The sequence below is a fragment of the Haliotis asinina genome, chromosome 12 (assembly GCF_037392515.1).
Source record: "Haliotis asinina isolate JCU_RB_2024 chromosome 12, JCU_Hal_asi_v2, whole genome shotgun sequence".
In the NCBI taxonomy this organism is placed as follows: Eukaryota; Metazoa; Mollusca; class Gastropoda; order Lepetellida; family Haliotidae; genus Haliotis; species Haliotis asinina.
Window position 1 is genome coordinate 39,731,204 of NC_090291.1, and position 18,086 is coordinate 39,749,289.

The following is an 18,086-nucleotide window of genomic DNA, read 5'->3' on the forward strand; positions in this document are numbered from 1 at the left end:
ATCACATTTACTTATTCCTTTGAGCACTGTTTCATTCCTTCGTTCAACCTAGCAGCGCCCCTTGTACCTGTGATGACGCCCGTGGGTCCTGCCGTGACTGTGAGGAAGCCGGGGGTGGGGTAGACGCCTGGTGCTGGTGTGGGGAGGGGACAGCTAGGGACCTCGCAGCACATAGGATCCTTAGGGTCAGGCACCAGGGTGCAGGAAACAGGAACACTCGCGAAGGCGGCGCACCTAGAATGAAAACCAAGAATATACTAGTGTCTGGTTGGTTGTTTCAGATTTTTCAAGATAAAACATCATGTGTCCTGTCGCTTTGTTGCGATATTGCCTTATTTTACAGGGGCGTTATTGCGATTGCCCGAATCAGCAACCATGCTTTTTGTTCAGAAATGGTAAGAAAATGTGAGGCAGCAGTGAAAAGTGAAATGTTTGTGTGAACAGTGAAAATGAGCAGATTGTATGACGGTGCCCTGTAAGTAAACAATTTGCTGGACAAGGCTGGTAACAAATACACCGTTCTCAGAGATTTGGCTCACCCAGATCCGTAGTATCATACGAAAGCTCCATCGATTAAAGAGCGATAAAATCCGGAATCAACAAATAGGCAAATACTTGTAGATCTAGAAACGCACTGTAAGCGTGGACCTTCCAACTGGACAAACCGGAGATCCCGTTATTGAAGAAAATAACGGCTGATATCAACAATAAACAAATACGTGCATACAGTCCCTGTTGCTCTGTATTACAAGTAATTTGGGACCAGGGGAACGACGATGGTTCTCTTGCATACTGACCGGCCTTTACACAGGTGATTCTCAGAAAAGTAAATAGAATGAGCTTACACGAGCTCTGTATGATTTTGGGTTCGAATCCAGGTTATGATTCTGGGTGTATCAGCGCCATACCCGTACCAATAGGTGACAACCAAATCTAAGACCCTATTCACTCAGGGTACCTCCCGTGACGCATGACATGACTGGTATACTGTACAAACTGGCGTTATACCCAACCCCTCATGATCACTCACTTACTCTGATACGGGTCGGGTCAAAACAAGGAACCGTATGGGTACCAATTTTAGATGCATTTTTGTAACAATGGACCTCTTCTCTTCTGAAATTACTGGTTACCATGACAACTGTCTACATACCTCTGCTGGCACCTGTAAAAGTTATTCTTGGCATCCTCACAGCGGCACTTGTCGTCACATCCGTCATACCACATCTGTCCTTGCTTGTACTGTTGTCCCTTGTACACACACACGTCTGGAGAACAGACACGGTTACCTTACTTCAATACAGATCGTTCCACCCTCGTTCGTTAATACATTCGTCCGTTGGGTTTGTTTATTGTTTAACCCACACCCAACGATTTTGCATCGGATGGCTCAGTTGCGTAAAGGCCATAGTGAACTGTGCGGAGTTGCATCATCAAATGATCGTGGGTTCCAATCACAGGTTCGCCTTGCTTATGATTGTTTGTTTGACGGCATCCTAGTATTTACAAATAATTATGGTAGACCTTGTTATCCGAGATTTCTTCCACAATATGCTGATGCTCAGGTATGGCAGTGAACCGAATGTTCTCACTCACTCACACTCTCACTCACTCACTCACATACTCACTCCATGCCGTGACCATTGGTAACCTGTAACTCACCGACAGGGGTTGGTACTCCTCCTATTGAGGGGGTATGTAAACTTCCAGCTGAGGGTGACACACCCGGCCCGGGGGTAGGGGTAGATACTCCTGGCTTCGGGGTGGATACTCCTGGGACTGGCGTTACCCCTGGTCCCGGGGTGGGGACGAGGTCAGGGCAGTAGGGCTTCAAGCAGCAAACGTTAGTCTTGTCCTGGACCATTGTACATGATGATGGTAGTGGGGGATAACGTGGGCATCTAAAACAATAACAAAAACAATAAATATGGTGATGATGATGATGATGATGATGATGATGCATCCCTAACATGTGGTAGGGTTTCTAACGCTCAAACGCCAGTTACGACGCTATTAATAATAATCATGAATTCATTGCAAATATTTTTAATTCAAAAGGAAAGAATTAGGAAATAATATGAATGTTAGTTAAAAATAAATCAGGTAATATATTGCGAAAGAAGAATAGATACAATAAGTAACGATTACCGTATCAATAAGTAACGATTACCGTATCAAGAGCTGACAGCAGATTTCAATTACACGGCTTTGTTCGTCAATAAAAGTGTGACTTATTCTTCCATCAAATATTTAATGAATTATTTTGACCCAAATCTCACAGTCTTGTGTTTCCACCACGTAAACTGAAATTCGTGTATAGGGCTGGTTCTAGCCTGTCCGCGTCAATAGGGTAGCCTAGTGGTCAAATCATCAGCTCGTCACGCTGCAGACCTGGGGTCGATTTCCCACATGAATACAATGTGTGGGGCCAAATTCTGGTGTTGCCCGTCATGATATTGCTAGAATATTGCGTAAACTATACACACTCACTCACTCACTCACTCACTCACTCACTCACTCCAGCCATTCCAGTCGGGTTACAGTTGAAGCTGAGGTAGCGGAAGTGTTCGGGTTACCTATGACATTAGAACGGGTATCCATCCTGGGTAAGGGAATATGTATGTCTGTATGCCATGTTGTGAAGCACTTACTTCTCCGTACACTGGTATTTGCCGCTGTCGGCATCGATGCAGACGCAGGTGTAGGTGCAGCCGTCGTTCCATGTCTCGCCCTGCTTGTATGTCTTTCCGTTGTATACACACACATCTGTGAATGAAGAACACAAGAATATCAGACCCAGGTTTCCATGGATATGGTGCCATCAGGGTGTGCACTCTATTGAAATTGTAGGTTTCGTTTTCGTTTTTTTTATTTGTTTTTTTAGCTATTTAAAGTAACAATATCCCAGTTTAATGTTGTGTATATTATGAACCATGCTCTCCTTTAATAGTAATCATAAGGAACAATGCTGTAAGAGCACGGTAACAGTTATCTACGGTAACAGCTATCTACAGTAACAGCTATCTACGGTAACAGCTATCCACCATCTATCCAACAAAGCTGCGAACTAATAATAATGATATACTACAATATCATTTGTACTTTGACAAAGTGAAATCCTAAATGTAACTGTAACATATGTTATTGTGAAGGGAGCCATGCCGTGCCAATGTACACTTGACAGAGGGTTATACAAAGTACGTCATCCGGACGCCGCGGAGACTGAGCGGGTTAGATCGCTGAGTTTTGTGCTGGTGATTGGTTGCCCTAATGCTGAGAATGTGGGTTCCAGTCTCATTCAGCCCATTCCTCAGTCCTTTACTCTTTCACACATACAAAAGGACTAGATTCTGCACTTTATTGAGAAAGTGGAATTCCAAATATATAACGTTATTATATACTACCTATACGTTATTTTCGCTTTTGGGAACGAGGCGCCGAATCATAACTGAAGGTGACTGACATCTTCAAGTTGCGCATTACCTTGTGTTTTCAGCAATATCACGGCGGGGGACACCAGAAATGGGCTTCACACAATGCACTCATGTGGGGAATCAAACTCAGGTCTTCCTCGTGACGAGCGAACGCTTTAACCATTAGGCCACCCCGTCCTCCCTCATTACCCTAGAAGGCATATGTAGTGAATACTGACCACGTTTGCCGGTGACGTACGGGTTCAGGCTGGTGGTGGGAAGGCCGTGTCCGGTGATGACCCCGGGAACGCCGGTGATGCTGGTGCCTGGTTGGCCGGGGTTCGCGGCGCAGTTGACGATGTGGCAGCATTTGTCGTTGGGGTCAGTGGCCAGGGAACATTCAGGCGGAATGGTGGGGAAGGAAGGACACCTGGAAGAGGATATACGTGAGAATCAAGTAAGCAGTAGCACGTAGCTTGACAATATTCAGGCTATTGGGACCTTGTTCCTTATACACAAGGAGTTGTTTTCATAACCTGCGGGAATAGCTCTCCACAATATGTCAGAAACAAGGGTGAGACACTATGTCCCCACCCTGACAGCTCTGGGATCCCAGGATTAGTCTCGAATGTATTTCTACTCTGGGACAGTCTCGTACCTGTCAGAGCTAAGTTAAACTCAACTCTGGCCGTGTCGAAATTGTTGCCACCACGGCTGTTTCGAAAATATCTCCAACCCGGAAGTGTCATACATATCTCCACCCCGTGAGTGTCGTGCCTATCCCCACCCAGACAGCGTTGTACCTATTCCAACAGCGACAGCGTCGTACCTATCCCCACCCCGAGACTGTCGTATCTATTTCCACCCTGACAGTATCGTACCTATCCCCACCCGAGACTGTCATACCTATTTCCACCCTGACAGTATCGTACCTATCTCCACCCGAGAGTGTCGTACCTGTCGTCACAGTTGACCTGTTTGGTGGCAGCATCTTCACAGCGACAAACCTTGTCGCAGCCCTCGTTCCACTTCTGACCTTGTCTAAATGGCACACCGTTGTATATACAGAACTCTGTGGAAAGATAGAGACAGCATATAAACTTGTGACAGAGGGATGAGAGTCTTACATGAAACTAATAATTTAACCCCTCAGAGTAAATCCAGATCCATGGTGAGAGTGAGCATTAACTGACTATTCAATCGTCAATAACACCCATTCCAGCGATGGCGAACGCGAAAATCGGTTATCACCACGATAGGCACAGAGATCCTTTAAAGGATCAGCTCTTTACGCTGAACACCTGGGATCGATTTGGGTACAGTGTGTGAAGACATTTTCCGCCGTAATATTGCTGGAATATTGCTAACAGCGGCGTACACCATACACATTCTCTGACTCGAGCCATTCGGACCTATGTCATTGTATCCCAGTTGTGGAGATCGGTGCTTATGCTGTTGATCACTGGATTTCAGGTTCAGACTCCATTCTTAAGAGATCGTCACCATATAGCTGGATTTTGCAACAGAGCAGTAACAACAAACATTCGATATCATCCCTTCATGAACTGACTCATAAATTCAGGAACGGACGAATTAACATACTGTATGAGGTCACTATTGGACACAATCGTGAACACATTTTAATAGTATGGCCTTGTTGTTAGTGCCAAAACTCACGGGGTGTGGGCACTTGTCCTGGGTACAGAGTAGGGTTGACTATGGTGGGAGGTTTAGGGGTGGAGACTCCCGGCCCGGGGGTGGGCACCTGGTCTCCGCACAATGCCTGCTTACAGCACGGGTTGACCGGATCGTAAGCCAGAACGCAGGTCAGGGGAAGGTTCGGGAACCTCGGACATCTGTAGGTTATCGGAAGATTCGGTTTTAGTACAGAAAAGAAAAGCGCAAAGCAATTTTCAAAACATTAATTTACAAAGTGACAGTTCGTCGGCTTTCTGAGAATCATATAGGTAAATGAAAAATAAAGTTGATTAAAGAATCAGCAGCATTGAGTTTGATGAAAGTATTCTATGCACGAATCTGTACGAATGAAACGTAGCACTGAAAGATAACAATGTGCCCGTTTATATAGGTATGCATACAGCGCTAACAATGAATAGCGCAGCACATTATTACCCCTAATAACCCAAGTTGCCTGTCACGTTACTTATCACACCGCGTTCCCATTTTTTGCTCTATAAGTACAATCCCCAACGTAACTGTTTTTCTTGATACTAATGTTTCAATCCATTTCAAAGTATCACACTGAAGTCCCACAGTGACATCGCAAGGATATTGTCAAAATTGACGTAAAACTAAACTCACTCACTCACTCTCTCCTTACCTGTCAGTGCATTTGTAGTTGCCGGTTGTGCCATCCAGACAGACACAGTCGAAGTCGCAGCCGTCCTGCCACTTCTGACCCTCGTTATACGCGACACCCTTGTATACACACACCTCTGAAAAGCAAATTCATAGCTTCATATAGAAATCAATAATTTATTTGTAATAAATATTGTCGTGGCGAAGGGTGTGCGTGCGTGCGTGTGCATGTGCGTGTACGTGTGCGTGTTAATGCTGTCATGTGACGGGAGGTATTTTCAGGGTCTGTCGGATTCAGATGGTGGGGTTAGACCAAATTGCCATCTGGAGTGGATGAGGCTCTGATGCATGAGCTACATCTGACGTGTGTGTATGAAGGAACCTGCATGATTCGAGTATGAGTATGGTTTTACGCCACTTTTGGCAACATTCCCACAATATCTGGGTTCACCAGTAATGGCTTTCACACACTGTATCTAAGTGAGGAATCGAACCCGGGTCTTCAGCGTGAGGAAAGGACGCTTTAACCACTAGGCTACCCTACCGCCCTGCAGGATTCGGAGATCGGTACGACATGAAAAATTGGTGATGACGTCTTTTCGTGAAATGTGCGGAAACTACTGATGTGGCTCCGGATTGGGATTTCCTCATCCCCTACCGGGATGGGGATGCAAGTGTCAAGTTCAGATTCGATCCTCGATGGTTGGGGTGTGTCTAATGCTGTAGGAGAGTATGATCGGAAAGGCGACTTACTTTGTGGAGGGGGCGTGACTTGGGTTCCCGGGCTGGGTGTGACTCCTGTGCCGGGTGACGGGGACTGGCCCGGGAGGTAGCTGGGCACCGGACCCGGGGTGGGAGGCCGGCCGTTACCGGTGATGGTGCCGATCACTCCGGTGGTGCTGTTGCCGTTGTCACACTTAGGTGCCTTACAACAGATGGGGTCTTGTGGATCGGGTACCATGACACAAGTTGGAGCCAAGTTGTTGTACGTGGGACACCTGGAACAAGTCAGAAATTCATTGAAAAAAAGGCATTCCCAAAAAGGTTTCACTACATGTAATAGAAAACATAAAGCCGCTTGTTAATTAATCGAAATATTTTATAGAACATTTCCAAATGACACCTTTGGAAGCAGGCTGCAAAGGAGAAGCCGTCCTGTTAAGCGTTTCTTCGTCACGCCAAGGACCTAGATTCGATTCCCCAAAGAAATGGGTGTCCACAATACTACAATGTCGCTAAAAGCAGTGTAAAAATGTCAAGTTAAACCGAAAAAAATATTGTAAAATAATTAGGCTTATATGTACTTATTAAGGACAATTTGTACAACACATGACAGACGACAGTCATGCCTAACATAGGTACAATGTGTGAAGGCCATTTCTGGTGTCTTTCACCGTGATCGATGTTGCTGGAATATTGCTGAAAGCGGCGTAACACTGATCTCACCCTGATCCTTACGAAAGCCTAATGCTGCCACTTTTGTAGCAAAAGATATTTTTTTTCAAAGACAATTCTCGTTACTTCAATTATTTACTCGTTGCTTCGAGTATTTTCTAGTGATTTCAATGATTTTCTCGTAACTTCGAGTATTTCCTCGTTATTTCAAATATTTTTTCGTTGCTTCGATTAATTTTTCGTTACTTCGAGAATTTTCTCGTTACTTCAAGTTTCTTTCAAAAACTTGAAATTTCGAGTATTTCCTCGTTATTTCAAATATTTTTTCGTTGCTTCAATTAATTTTTCGTTACTTCGAGAATTTTCTCGTTACTTCAAGTTTCAGTCAAAAACTTCAAATTTCGAGTATTTTTCTCGTTGCTTCACGTTTCTTTCAAAAACTTGAAATTTCGAATATTTACTCGCTGCTTCAAGTTTCTTTCAAAAACTTGAAATTTCGAGTATTTTCTCGTTGCTTCAAGTTTCTTTAAAAAACTTGAAATTTCGTATATTTACTCGTTGCTTCAAGTTTCTTTCAAAAACTTGAAATTTCGAGTATTTTCTCGTTGCTTCAAGTTTCTTTAAAAAACTTGAAATTTCGAATATTTTCTCATTGCTTCAAGTTTCTTTCAAAAACTTGAAATTTCGAATATTTTCTCATTGCTTCGATTCCTTTTTCTTAATTTCTAAGTTTAATGGAGGTAGCATGTATATTTTAGGAGATCTGCTCCGAGCAAGATGACATCCTCATAGTCACAGCCTAACTCACATGTCCATGGATACATAAAAAAAATAAAATTCATATCTGAGTATAACCATCAAATGGCACAGCTATGGATCATGCTTGGTACGTGTGCCAAATTTCATGAAGCTAGCATGTATAGTTTAAGGAAATCTTCTCCGAACAACATGACACCCTCATATCCACAGCCACATTTGGGAGGAAACCGCAAAAGCTTAAAGTTCATATCTGGGTTTAAACCCCAAATGACAAACCTATCTATCATGCTTGATACGTGTTCCTAGTCTGATGAAGTTATCATGAATAGTTTAGGAAATATGCTTGGGACGGTATCGACCCCCCAAAAGACAGACCACTTAAAACAACACATTTTATGGTTGGTTGCACAAGGCTTAATTAAGCTGTGTCGTTGAAAATTGTGGTATGTGTCCTGATAAAAAAGACAACATTAGGTTTAGAAATGGTTATACGACCTCTGGCCATATGAAACTTTAAGTGTTATTGAAATTGTTCACTTAATATTTTCAAGAAAACTGCTTCGCCACATGTTGTACGTGGAGACTGGAAGCAAACCAATTCGTACTGATATTCATACCAAAATGGTATGCTTTTTGAGCAAATGGACTTCAGTCAAATCCTCAAAGTTATCGAATATATGGTATCATTTCACAGTTAAGTCTTATTTGCGGTTCACTCCAAAATGACAGACCTCCTGTAAGAAAAATTCAGTGAGTACACTAGTTAGCTCAGCCATGCTCTCCACCCCTATTCCATTAATGAGTTCACTTAGAGTCAGTACATAGTATATAGTCTGTTCAATCTTGGAATTTAAGCAATACTCAATCATCAAAAGGATTTCATTTCACAATGTATGAAATTGAACTTATTCCAGAACCTTATCTTAAATTAACCTTACAAAGTAGAATTTCACTGAGAAAATTTAGGACAACAAATCATAGGTTACCAATGGAAACAGGGCGCTGTCTGAATGGTTTGAAAGAAAGCCGACTTTGTAATCTTTGTAAACAAGCCATATGTGACGAATTCCATGATTTACTAATATGCCCACCACTTGTCGAACAACAACGAATATCATTTTCAACAAAATATTTCTGTGTGAATCCCTCTACCTGTACATGTATTTTCTCATGAAATGTGATTATCAACCACTCACTCTCAAAGTATCCAAATATATGACACACTGTGCCTTTTCAAATGATATCATGTAAATATATTAATTATATTCTCATATACAGGTATGTTCTATGTTTCACCGTTTGTGTTTTTGAGAAAAGAATGAAAATTCTGTTTGTTCTTCTACCAGTCACTACAGAGTATAGTAACAGCACATTTCCATCTTTCTTAATTTACTTGTAATTAGAGTGAAAAGTAGTCGAGAACTGAGTTGCTTGAGAAGCTGAGAATGTTCTCAAGCACTTTTAATATAAAAAGTCTTAATATAAAAATCATAATTCATTACATGAATTAAAACAAAGTATAGTTTCCATATCTGGGCACATGTTATTATTATCAGCTTATGCAAAGAACCCTAAAGTGTGTTGTTTTAAGCGGTCTGTCTTTTGTTAGGTCTGCTTTATGGGAAGATACCGCGGTTGCAAGGGTGCGCATCCTCCCTATTGAACTGAAAGTTTGTTTTATGACCACTGAAACTCGGGTGGTGTAGGGTGTAGCTTGTAGGGTGTGTGTGACTATGAGGATGTCATCTTGATCGGGGCAGATCTCCTAAAATATACATGCTAGCTTCATCAAACTTAGAAATTAAGAAAAATAAAAGTTTTTGACTGAAACTTGAAGCAACGAGTAAATATTCGAAATTTCAAGTTTTTGACTGAAACTTGAAGCAACGAGTAAATACTCGAAATTTCAAGTTTTTGACTGAAACTTGAAGCAACGAGAAAATACTCGAAATTTCAAGTTTTTGAAAGAAACTTGAAGCAACGAGTAAATATTCGAAATTTCAAGTTTTTGACTGAAACTTGAAGCAACGAGAAAATACTCGAAATTTCAAGTTTTTGAAAGAAACTTGAAGCAACGAGTAAATACTCGAAATTTCAAGTTTTTGACTGAAACTTGAAGCAACGAGAAAATACTCGAAATTTCAAGTTTTTGAAAGAAACTTGAAGCAACGAGTAAATATTCGAAATTTCAAGTTTTTGACTGAAACTTGAAGCAACGAGAAAATACTCGAAATTTCAAGTTTTTGAAAGAAACTTGAAGCAACGAGTAAATATTCGAAATTTCAAGTTTTTGACTGAAACTTGAAGCAACAAGAAAATACTCGAAATTTCAAGTTTTTGACTGAAAATTCTCGAAGTAACGAAAAATTAATCGAAGCAATGAAAAAATATTTGAAATAACGAGAAAATACTCGAAGCAACGAGTAAATAACTGAAGTAACGAGAACTGTCTTTGAAAAAAATATTTTGTGCTACAAAAGTATCAGCATTAGGCTTTCGTAGATCCTCACCATTGAGGTATAATATCAGCCACGAAAAAAGCCGAAAGGTCCCGAGCACTAAATTTCATTCCCATACGAGGATTCTTTGCTGTCTTGACTGACAAACGTTTATGAGCAAGAAATATGTTAATAGGTTCAGCACGTATCTTTTATTGGATGTGGACATTGTGGGGGATAAATAGTGTCTGACGTACCTGACGTTGCAGGAGTAAAGACCTGTATGGGCGTCGTCACAGACACACACCCTGTCGCACCCCTCGTACCACTGTTGCCCCTGCGTGTACGCCTTGCCTTGGAACACACATACGTCTGGAAATATACGTAAACATGAGTATAAATATACTTCAGTGAGTTTAGTTTTACACCGCACTCAGCAATATTCCAGCTATATGGCTGCGGTCTGTAAATAATTGAGTCTGGACTAGACAATCCAGTGATCAACAGCATGAAGTTTATTGGGATACACAAATGAAAACAATATCATGTAAGCTCTTTTGCTTCTTCTACTTGCAAAATGGTTGGCATTCTAGAAACTGAGACGTACCAGTATATAATTGGCAAACTTTATGGATAACAACTTCTGTATTTCGTGTGTGCGACGTTTTGATACACATTCTTGCACCGTTTTCAAGCACGAATTATCGAATAAGCTGTTATCCATAAAGTGTGTCTATTTTTTACACCTGTCTTAATCCACTGTGAATAAACATTTTTACCAGTCCTTTAAGATTTTGTGTTGCTATTATATGATAAAAAGTGTCTGAAAGCCATCACTTTAGCATGATATTAATTCAGACATGATTGAAGTGTGTTAATGTGTTTGAGCCAATTTGAGTATTTTTCAAGTCGTGTTTTAGCCATTTAAAAAAGTGTTTCAAACAGTGTTTGAAGACAATTTTAAAAGTTTCTTTCAAGCCGTGTTTAAAGCAAATTTAAAGTTTGTTTAAAGCTGTGTTTGAAGCAAATTAGAACAGTTTGGTGAGTTTACCTCAAACCAATTTGTTTGTCGCTGGCAAACGACGTGGTTTCTGTTTATGGGATAAGATTTACCTTTAGGTATGGGGTATCCGGGAGTAACGCTGGGGCTGGGTATAGGGTTACCCGCGGGGGTAGGTGAGACTCCAGCGGGCAGAGTCGGTGACACACCAGGTGCATAGGTTGCTCCTGGGCTGGGCGTTGGCTGTGGGGTGGGTTTACTGACAGGATTCAGGGCCCCAGGACAGCTGGGTACCTTGCAGCACGAGTTGCTAGGATCCTGAACCATTACACAGTAGGGAGGGATGTTCACGTATTTCCCACATCTGCAATAAGCGTTAGAACAGTCACCAACATTAATAACAGAGCAATTTTGTTCGAACGCTTACTTTATTTGCGTTGGATAGCTATATAGCCCCGGTCTGTAATCGAGTCTGAACCAGACAATTCAGTGATGGGCAGCATGGGCATCCATCGACCCATGCGACCCATACGGTGACATATGCCAACCAAGTAGGTGAGCCTGACCACCCGATTCCGTAAGTCGCCCATTAGACAAGCGTGGGTTACTGAAGACCAATTCTAACCCGATTCTTCACGGGCCAATATCCTAAACCTGTAACGTTATGCTGTAATTTCGTGACATTTGTAGACAGCTCTCTATGGATTATTATAAGGAACGTCGCATTTTCTAACTTGTACAAATCTAAATATGACCCTTATGATATTCCATTATTCACAAGCAAATCTCAGATTGCCATGATCCTATTTTCAGTTCTGGTAGACCATACAGTATTCGTTGGTTTCATGAAAGAAGCAAATGCAATGACCTTTTATCAGTTCAGGCTTTCGTTAACCTTGCTAAAGGGTCTGTATGGTAGCCTAGTAGTAAATGCGTTCGCTCGTCACGCTGAAGACTAGGTTTTCTCACAAGGTTACAATGTGTGAAGCCCATTTCTGGTGTTCTCCATGGATTGCTGGAATATTTCTAAAGCGGCATAAAACTAGACTTCCTCCAATTTGAAGCCGAAACGTGACGATGTAACAGAAAGATTGTTCTGAGCTGTGTCAATACAAGTTACTCGTTCCATCACTCTACATACTTTTCTGTGCAGTCGTATTTCCCGGTAGACTGGTCCACACACACACAGTGGAAGTCACACCCATCGTCCCACTGCTGACCCTGCCTGAAAATCTGTCCCTTGTACAGGCAGAAATCTGAAATAGAGGGGGTCATGTGTACAAACGGCAACAATCACACAATGATTGCAAAAAATCGAAACATTTGTCACCTACATTTGTTATTTCTGGAATTTGTTTGATATTTTGTCAAACCGGTCAAAATCAAGTTGTAATATAAGTCGTAATAAATAGGAACAGGTGACCAAGTCTAGGCAATTAGTTGTGCAGAGCTGTGTTCCTTTCGTCGCATAAGGAACTTATTCAAGAGTGGTTTGAAAAGATATCATTTTCAAGTAAATGTTTGTATTAAACACGTCACAATTTAATTCTGGACTCACAAAAGTCCAGAAACTCTCAGCACTGTGGCCACTCTCTCACAAGGGATTTCACAAAATTAAACAGGCAGCTGTTATGTATATGTGCTAAGGATGAAAAAATGAAAAACTTTTTTATCGAAAACTCAAAATTTAAACTCGCTCGCCCATGGGCACGCCCATGGGCGAACAGTGGCCAATGGGTAAGCCCATGGGCAGGCCCATGGGCGAAAGTGTTTAATTTCATCCAGAATAAATGTTTTGGAGGTTGTAAATGAATGAAAAAATGTTAATTAGTATCATGACACAAATTTCAGCTTGTTGTGACTTGACTCTGCTAACTGACAGCGATTTTTAAAAATCTCGCCCATGGGTAAAAAACATATTGGCCCATGGACCAGAATAATTAATTTCATTGAAACTAAATGTTTTTTTCCAGGCTTTGCAGCTTTTCAATGAATGAACTTGTATTTATTATTGTCTTGACACGAAATTAAGCTTAGTTTGACTTAATTCGGCTAATTAAGACTATAAGATGTTTAAATGTACTTTTGACGCATTAATTATTGTTTTTCACAATGATCCAGCTTTTGTGGTGGTGGCTTGCAGGCAATTGTAAGTGACTGGTATTGTGTCTTATCTATGAAGTACAGTGACGGGCAAATCACCAAGTCGTTATGGGCGACTAACGGGATCGGGTGGTCAGACTCGCTGACTTCCTTGACAAATGTCATCATATCCCAATTGTACAGATCGATGTCATGCAGTCGATCACTGAATAGTTTGGTTCAGACTCGATTGTTCATAGCCGCAAAGTAGCTGGATTCTTGCTGTGTTGAACACAAACAAACGAAAGTTGAGAGTGTCTCTAACCCGGATTCTGAATTCCCACGGGCAGTCGAGAACCAGAATAGCAATAAACAGGCAATGCTGTATAGCAGTTTGGTTTGATCAAAACGTCTGAGTTGTTTCTTTCGTTCCCAGTATCCATGCTCACCTATCTTCAACATCATGAAAAAAGATACGAACTTACTCTCTTTTCCCACAGGGTTGAGTTTTGGGTCAACCGGATTCTGTCCACTGATGTGTCCAGGGATGGCGGTAGGGAGGGGTGAAGGGTTGGGATAGGGGGTGATTCCTGGGGCTGCTGTTGGGCTGACTCCAGGCATAGGAGAGGGGGTAGACCCTGGTACGGGCGTGACTCCCGGCATGGGGGTAGGGATATAGGTGCACTGAGGGACCTGACAGCATGGATCCGAGGTGTCAGTTACCAGGGTGCAGCCTGCCTTCAGGTTGTATGATGGACATCTGAAAGAGACACATAAATTCATAGCCTTTTAAGGGATGGCGGGGTAGCCTAGTGGTTAAAGTGTTCACTGGTCACGAAGGAGTCCCGGGCTCGATTTCCCTCTTGGGCATAATGTGCGAAACCCATTTAAGGTGTCCTCGTCGTGATATTTGTGGAATGCAGCGATAAGGTACGCACAACTAAACTCACCTATTCATAATATGTTTTCATTGGTTCTCTTTTAGATAGGGACTATGAGCTCTCCCATCAGACAATCAGCGGAAAGTTCTAGGGACAATGAGCTCTCCCATCAGACAATCAGCGGAAAGTTCTAGGGACAATGAGCTCTCCCATCAGACAATCAGCGGAAAGTTCTAGGGACAATGAGCTCTCCCATCAGACAATCAGCGGAAAGTTCTAGGGACAATGAGCTCTCCCATCAGACAATCAGCGGAAAGTTCTAGGGACAATGAGCTCTCCCATCAGACAATCAGCGGAAAGTTCTAGGGACAATGAGCTCTCCCATCAGACAATCAGCGGAAAGTTCTAGGGACAATGAGCTCTCCCATCAGACAAGCAGCGGAAAGTTCTAGGGACAATGAAGAATTGGACCATCAGTAGTATGTTGACATAATGTGTGTCCATCCTTCCACTACGATGCTAACTTCCTAGAAGATTTGTCTAAGAAAGGACCCGAAATAGCTGAGCCCTCGTATTTCAAACACCCATGTATCTTTTAATACGACGAGGATTTCATTATTCTGGGTACATCTCACGCACCCTCATAATTAATGTGTCATCAGATTCTGAGTCAGCTCAGACTGACATCGCTCCTGAGCAAGATCTGATTGCCGTTGTATGAACCGAAAGAAATTTCGTACTGAAAATGTACCAATGCCTTGAAAAGTGTCTTTATGTCTCCAAGAATGCCATTCCTTGTGTCTAGTTGATGCGCCATGTTCAAAGTTTGTATACGACCTACCTGTCGAAGCAGGTGTAGTAATTGTTTGTTGGGTCCTCACACCGACATTTCTGACTGCAGCCATCTTGCCAAGACTGGCCCTGGCGGTAAGGTACGCCCTTGTACACGCAGAAAGCTGACGAGAAAAAAGACAATGAAAGCCCAACTCAAAAACGACTTAAACTTTAACACTACAAAACCAATCTCGAAGTTCAGCACTACGTCACAGTACCTTATATTCATTACAGCGTCACAGTGCTTTGTGTTGAACACTACGTCACAGTGCTTTATGTTCATCACTACGTCACCGTGCTTCATGTTCAACACTACGTAGCAGTACCTTATATTCATCACAGCGTCACAGTGCTTTATGTTCATCACTATGTAGCAGTGCTTTATGTTCAACACTACGTCACAGTACTTTATTTTCAACACTATGTCACAGTGCTTTATGTTTAACACCATGTCACAGTACCTTTTGTACATCACTATTGCACTATGCTCCATACTTTAATTTACAATAGTCAACTTAGCAAAAATTATTTTAATTCACTAGAGAGTGCTGGCCCCCGAAAATATATGACCATAGTTGTTACAGTGTAATTTCTTCAATATTCTTCATGAAGAAATAATCCCATACGTTAACCCCAATTATTTTAAAGATACACACACGCACGCAAGCATGCACGCACACACACACACACACACTATATGACTCCACACGTCTCTGAAAATAGGTAATGCATTTCTCTCAATAGTAATAATTATGAACCCTCAGGGAACTACCATAAAATTTATTAAAACAACAAATTATAATTTGAAAAACACCCGTAATAAAAGCGTTCGAATGAATTTATGCAACGTTGGATTAAATCGGCTCACACGTACTCTACCGGCCGAACATTATTACACTTACCAAGAGGATTTGGTGGGATTGTTGGTACAGGGCTTGGATTGGCTGGCATTCCTGGGGTATATCCTGGTGGGTAGGTTCCTCCTGGGTAGGGAGTTTTCGGTATGGGGGGACTCATCCCAGGAGCGTAGGTAGGTGGGGTATATCCTGGTGGGTAGGTTCCTCCAGGGTAGGGTGTCTGAGGAATGGGTGGACTGACACCATTGGGATATTGAATTGCTGGGGTATATCCTGGTGGGTAGGTTCCTCCTGGGTAGGGAGTCTTCGGTCTTTGTGGACTGACTCCCGGGCCGAGGGTGGGTGGTGTAAATCCTGGTGGGTAGGTTCCTCCAGGGTAGGGTGTTTGAGGAATGGGTGGACTGACACCATTGGGATATTGAATTGCTGGGGTATATCCTGGTGGGTAGGTTCCTCCTGGGTAGGGAGTCTTCGGTCTTTGTGGACTGACTCCCGGGCCGAGGGTGGGTGGAGTAAATCCTGGTGGGTAGGTTCCTCCAGGGTAGGGTGTTTGAGGAATGGGTGGACTGACACCATTGGGATATTGAATTGCTGGTGTATATCCTGGTGGGTAGGTTCCTCCTGGGTAGGGAGTCTTCGGTCTTTGTGGACTGACTCCCGGGCCGAGGGTGGGTGGAGTAAATCCTGGTGGGTAGGTTCCTCCAGGGTAGGGTGTTTGAGGAATGGGTGGACTGACACCATTGGGATATTGAATTGCTGGTGTATATCCTGGTGGGTAGGTTCCTCCTGGGTAGGGAGTCTTCGGTCTTTGTGGACTGACTCCCGGGCCGAGGGTGGGTGGAGTAAATCCTGGTGGGTAGGTTCCTCCAGGGTAGGGTGTTTGAGGAATGGGTGGACTGACACCATTGGGATATTGAATTGCTGGGGTATATCCTGGTGGGTAGGTTCCTCCTGGGTAGGGAGTCTTCGGTCTTTGTGGACTGACTCCCGGGCCGAGGGTGGGTGGTGTAAATCCTGGTGGGTAGGTTCCTCCAGGGTAGGGTGTTTGAGGAATGGGTGGACTGACACCATTGGGATATTGAATTGCTGGGGTATATCCTGGTGGGTAGGTTCCTCCTGGGTAGGGAGTCTTCGGTCTTTGTGGACTGACTCCCGGGCCGAGGGTGGGTGGAGTAAATCCTGGTGGGTAGGTTCCTCCAGGGTAGGGTGTTTGAGGAATGGGTGGACTGACACCATTGGGATATTGAATTGCTGGTGTATATCCTGGTGGGTAGGTTCCTCCTGGGTAGGGAGTCTTCGGTCTTTGTGGACTGACTCCCGGGCCGAGGGTGGGTGGAGTAAATCCTGGTGGGTAGGTTCCTCCAGGGTAGGGTGTTTGAGGAATGGGTGGACTGACACCATTGGGATATTGAATTGCTGGGGTATATCCTGGTGGGTAGGTTCCTCCTGGGTAGGGAGTCTTAGGTCTTTGTGGACTGACTCCTGGGGCGAGGGTGGGTGGAGTAAATCCTGGTGGGTAGGTTCCTCCAGGGTAGGGTGTGGGATTGGGTGAGGGGGTGGCATATTGGTTGGGCAGAGGTCCTGGTGTGGCAATTGGTTTGTTAAAATCGCACACGGATATGGAACAGCAGTAGTCCTTGGGATCTGTTGCCAAAGTACACTGCGGAGGCAGCATTGGGTAGGACGGGCACCTGAGATAAAAAGAAGTTGATAAAGATGATTTTATCAGTAAAACAAGTCAATAACAATAACGTCCACAGAGACAGCTTTATGTAATTATATGTCAATATCAACAGGCTGTAAACTTGTAAAACCCTTGGCACCTTTGTGAAACAAACACGAAAATAGTACTTGTCATACTTGGACGACTTTTGGAATGTCACGAGCAACGGGTCTTGAGATGATAACAACAATTTTCATCGTGAATGGTGGTAACCGACAGTGACAAATTATGTTCACTGCTAAATGGTATATGTAGGTAATTTGCTCCTTCGATTCCTGTCACATCTTCAAGTGTTGAAGCAGTTTACTTCCTCGACGTTCGTCAAGGGTACAAGAGCAGTGGGGTAGCCTAGTGGTTAGAGCGTTCGATCGTCATGTCAAAGTCC

At 43.0% G+C, this 18,086-nt stretch overlaps 1 protein-coding gene across 1 annotated transcript in view; it reads right to left on the reverse strand.

Moving 5' to 3' along the window:
* Window positions 1–18,086, reverse strand: part of LOC137258877 (mucin-2-like) — a 59,196-nt gene that overhangs the window by 28,162 nt on the left and 12,948 nt on the right. The window contains exons 13-27 of the mRNA XM_067796572.1: window positions 16,024–17,669; window positions 15,129–15,243; window positions 13,892–14,166; window positions 12,466–12,580; window positions 11,438–11,688; window positions 10,582–10,696; window positions 6,486–6,730; window positions 5,755–5,869; window positions 5,091–5,269; window positions 4,371–4,485; window positions 3,653–3,843; window positions 2,652–2,766; window positions 1,663–1,901; window positions 1,154–1,268; window positions 68–234 (exon numbers count right to left, since the gene is read on the reverse strand). Of these exons, the coding sequence (XP_067652673.1) occupies window positions 68–234; window positions 1,154–1,268; window positions 1,663–1,901; window positions 2,652–2,766; window positions 3,653–3,843; window positions 4,371–4,485; window positions 5,091–5,269; window positions 5,755–5,869; window positions 6,486–6,730; window positions 10,582–10,696; window positions 11,438–11,688; window positions 12,466–12,580; window positions 13,892–14,166; window positions 15,129–15,243; window positions 16,024–17,669 (3,998 nt within the window). The remainder of the gene's footprint in view (window positions 1–67; window positions 235–1,153; window positions 1,269–1,662; window positions 1,902–2,651; window positions 2,767–3,652; window positions 3,844–4,370; window positions 4,486–5,090; window positions 5,270–5,754; window positions 5,870–6,485; window positions 6,731–10,581; window positions 10,697–11,437; window positions 11,689–12,465; window positions 12,581–13,891; window positions 14,167–15,128; window positions 15,244–16,023; window positions 17,670–18,086) is intronic.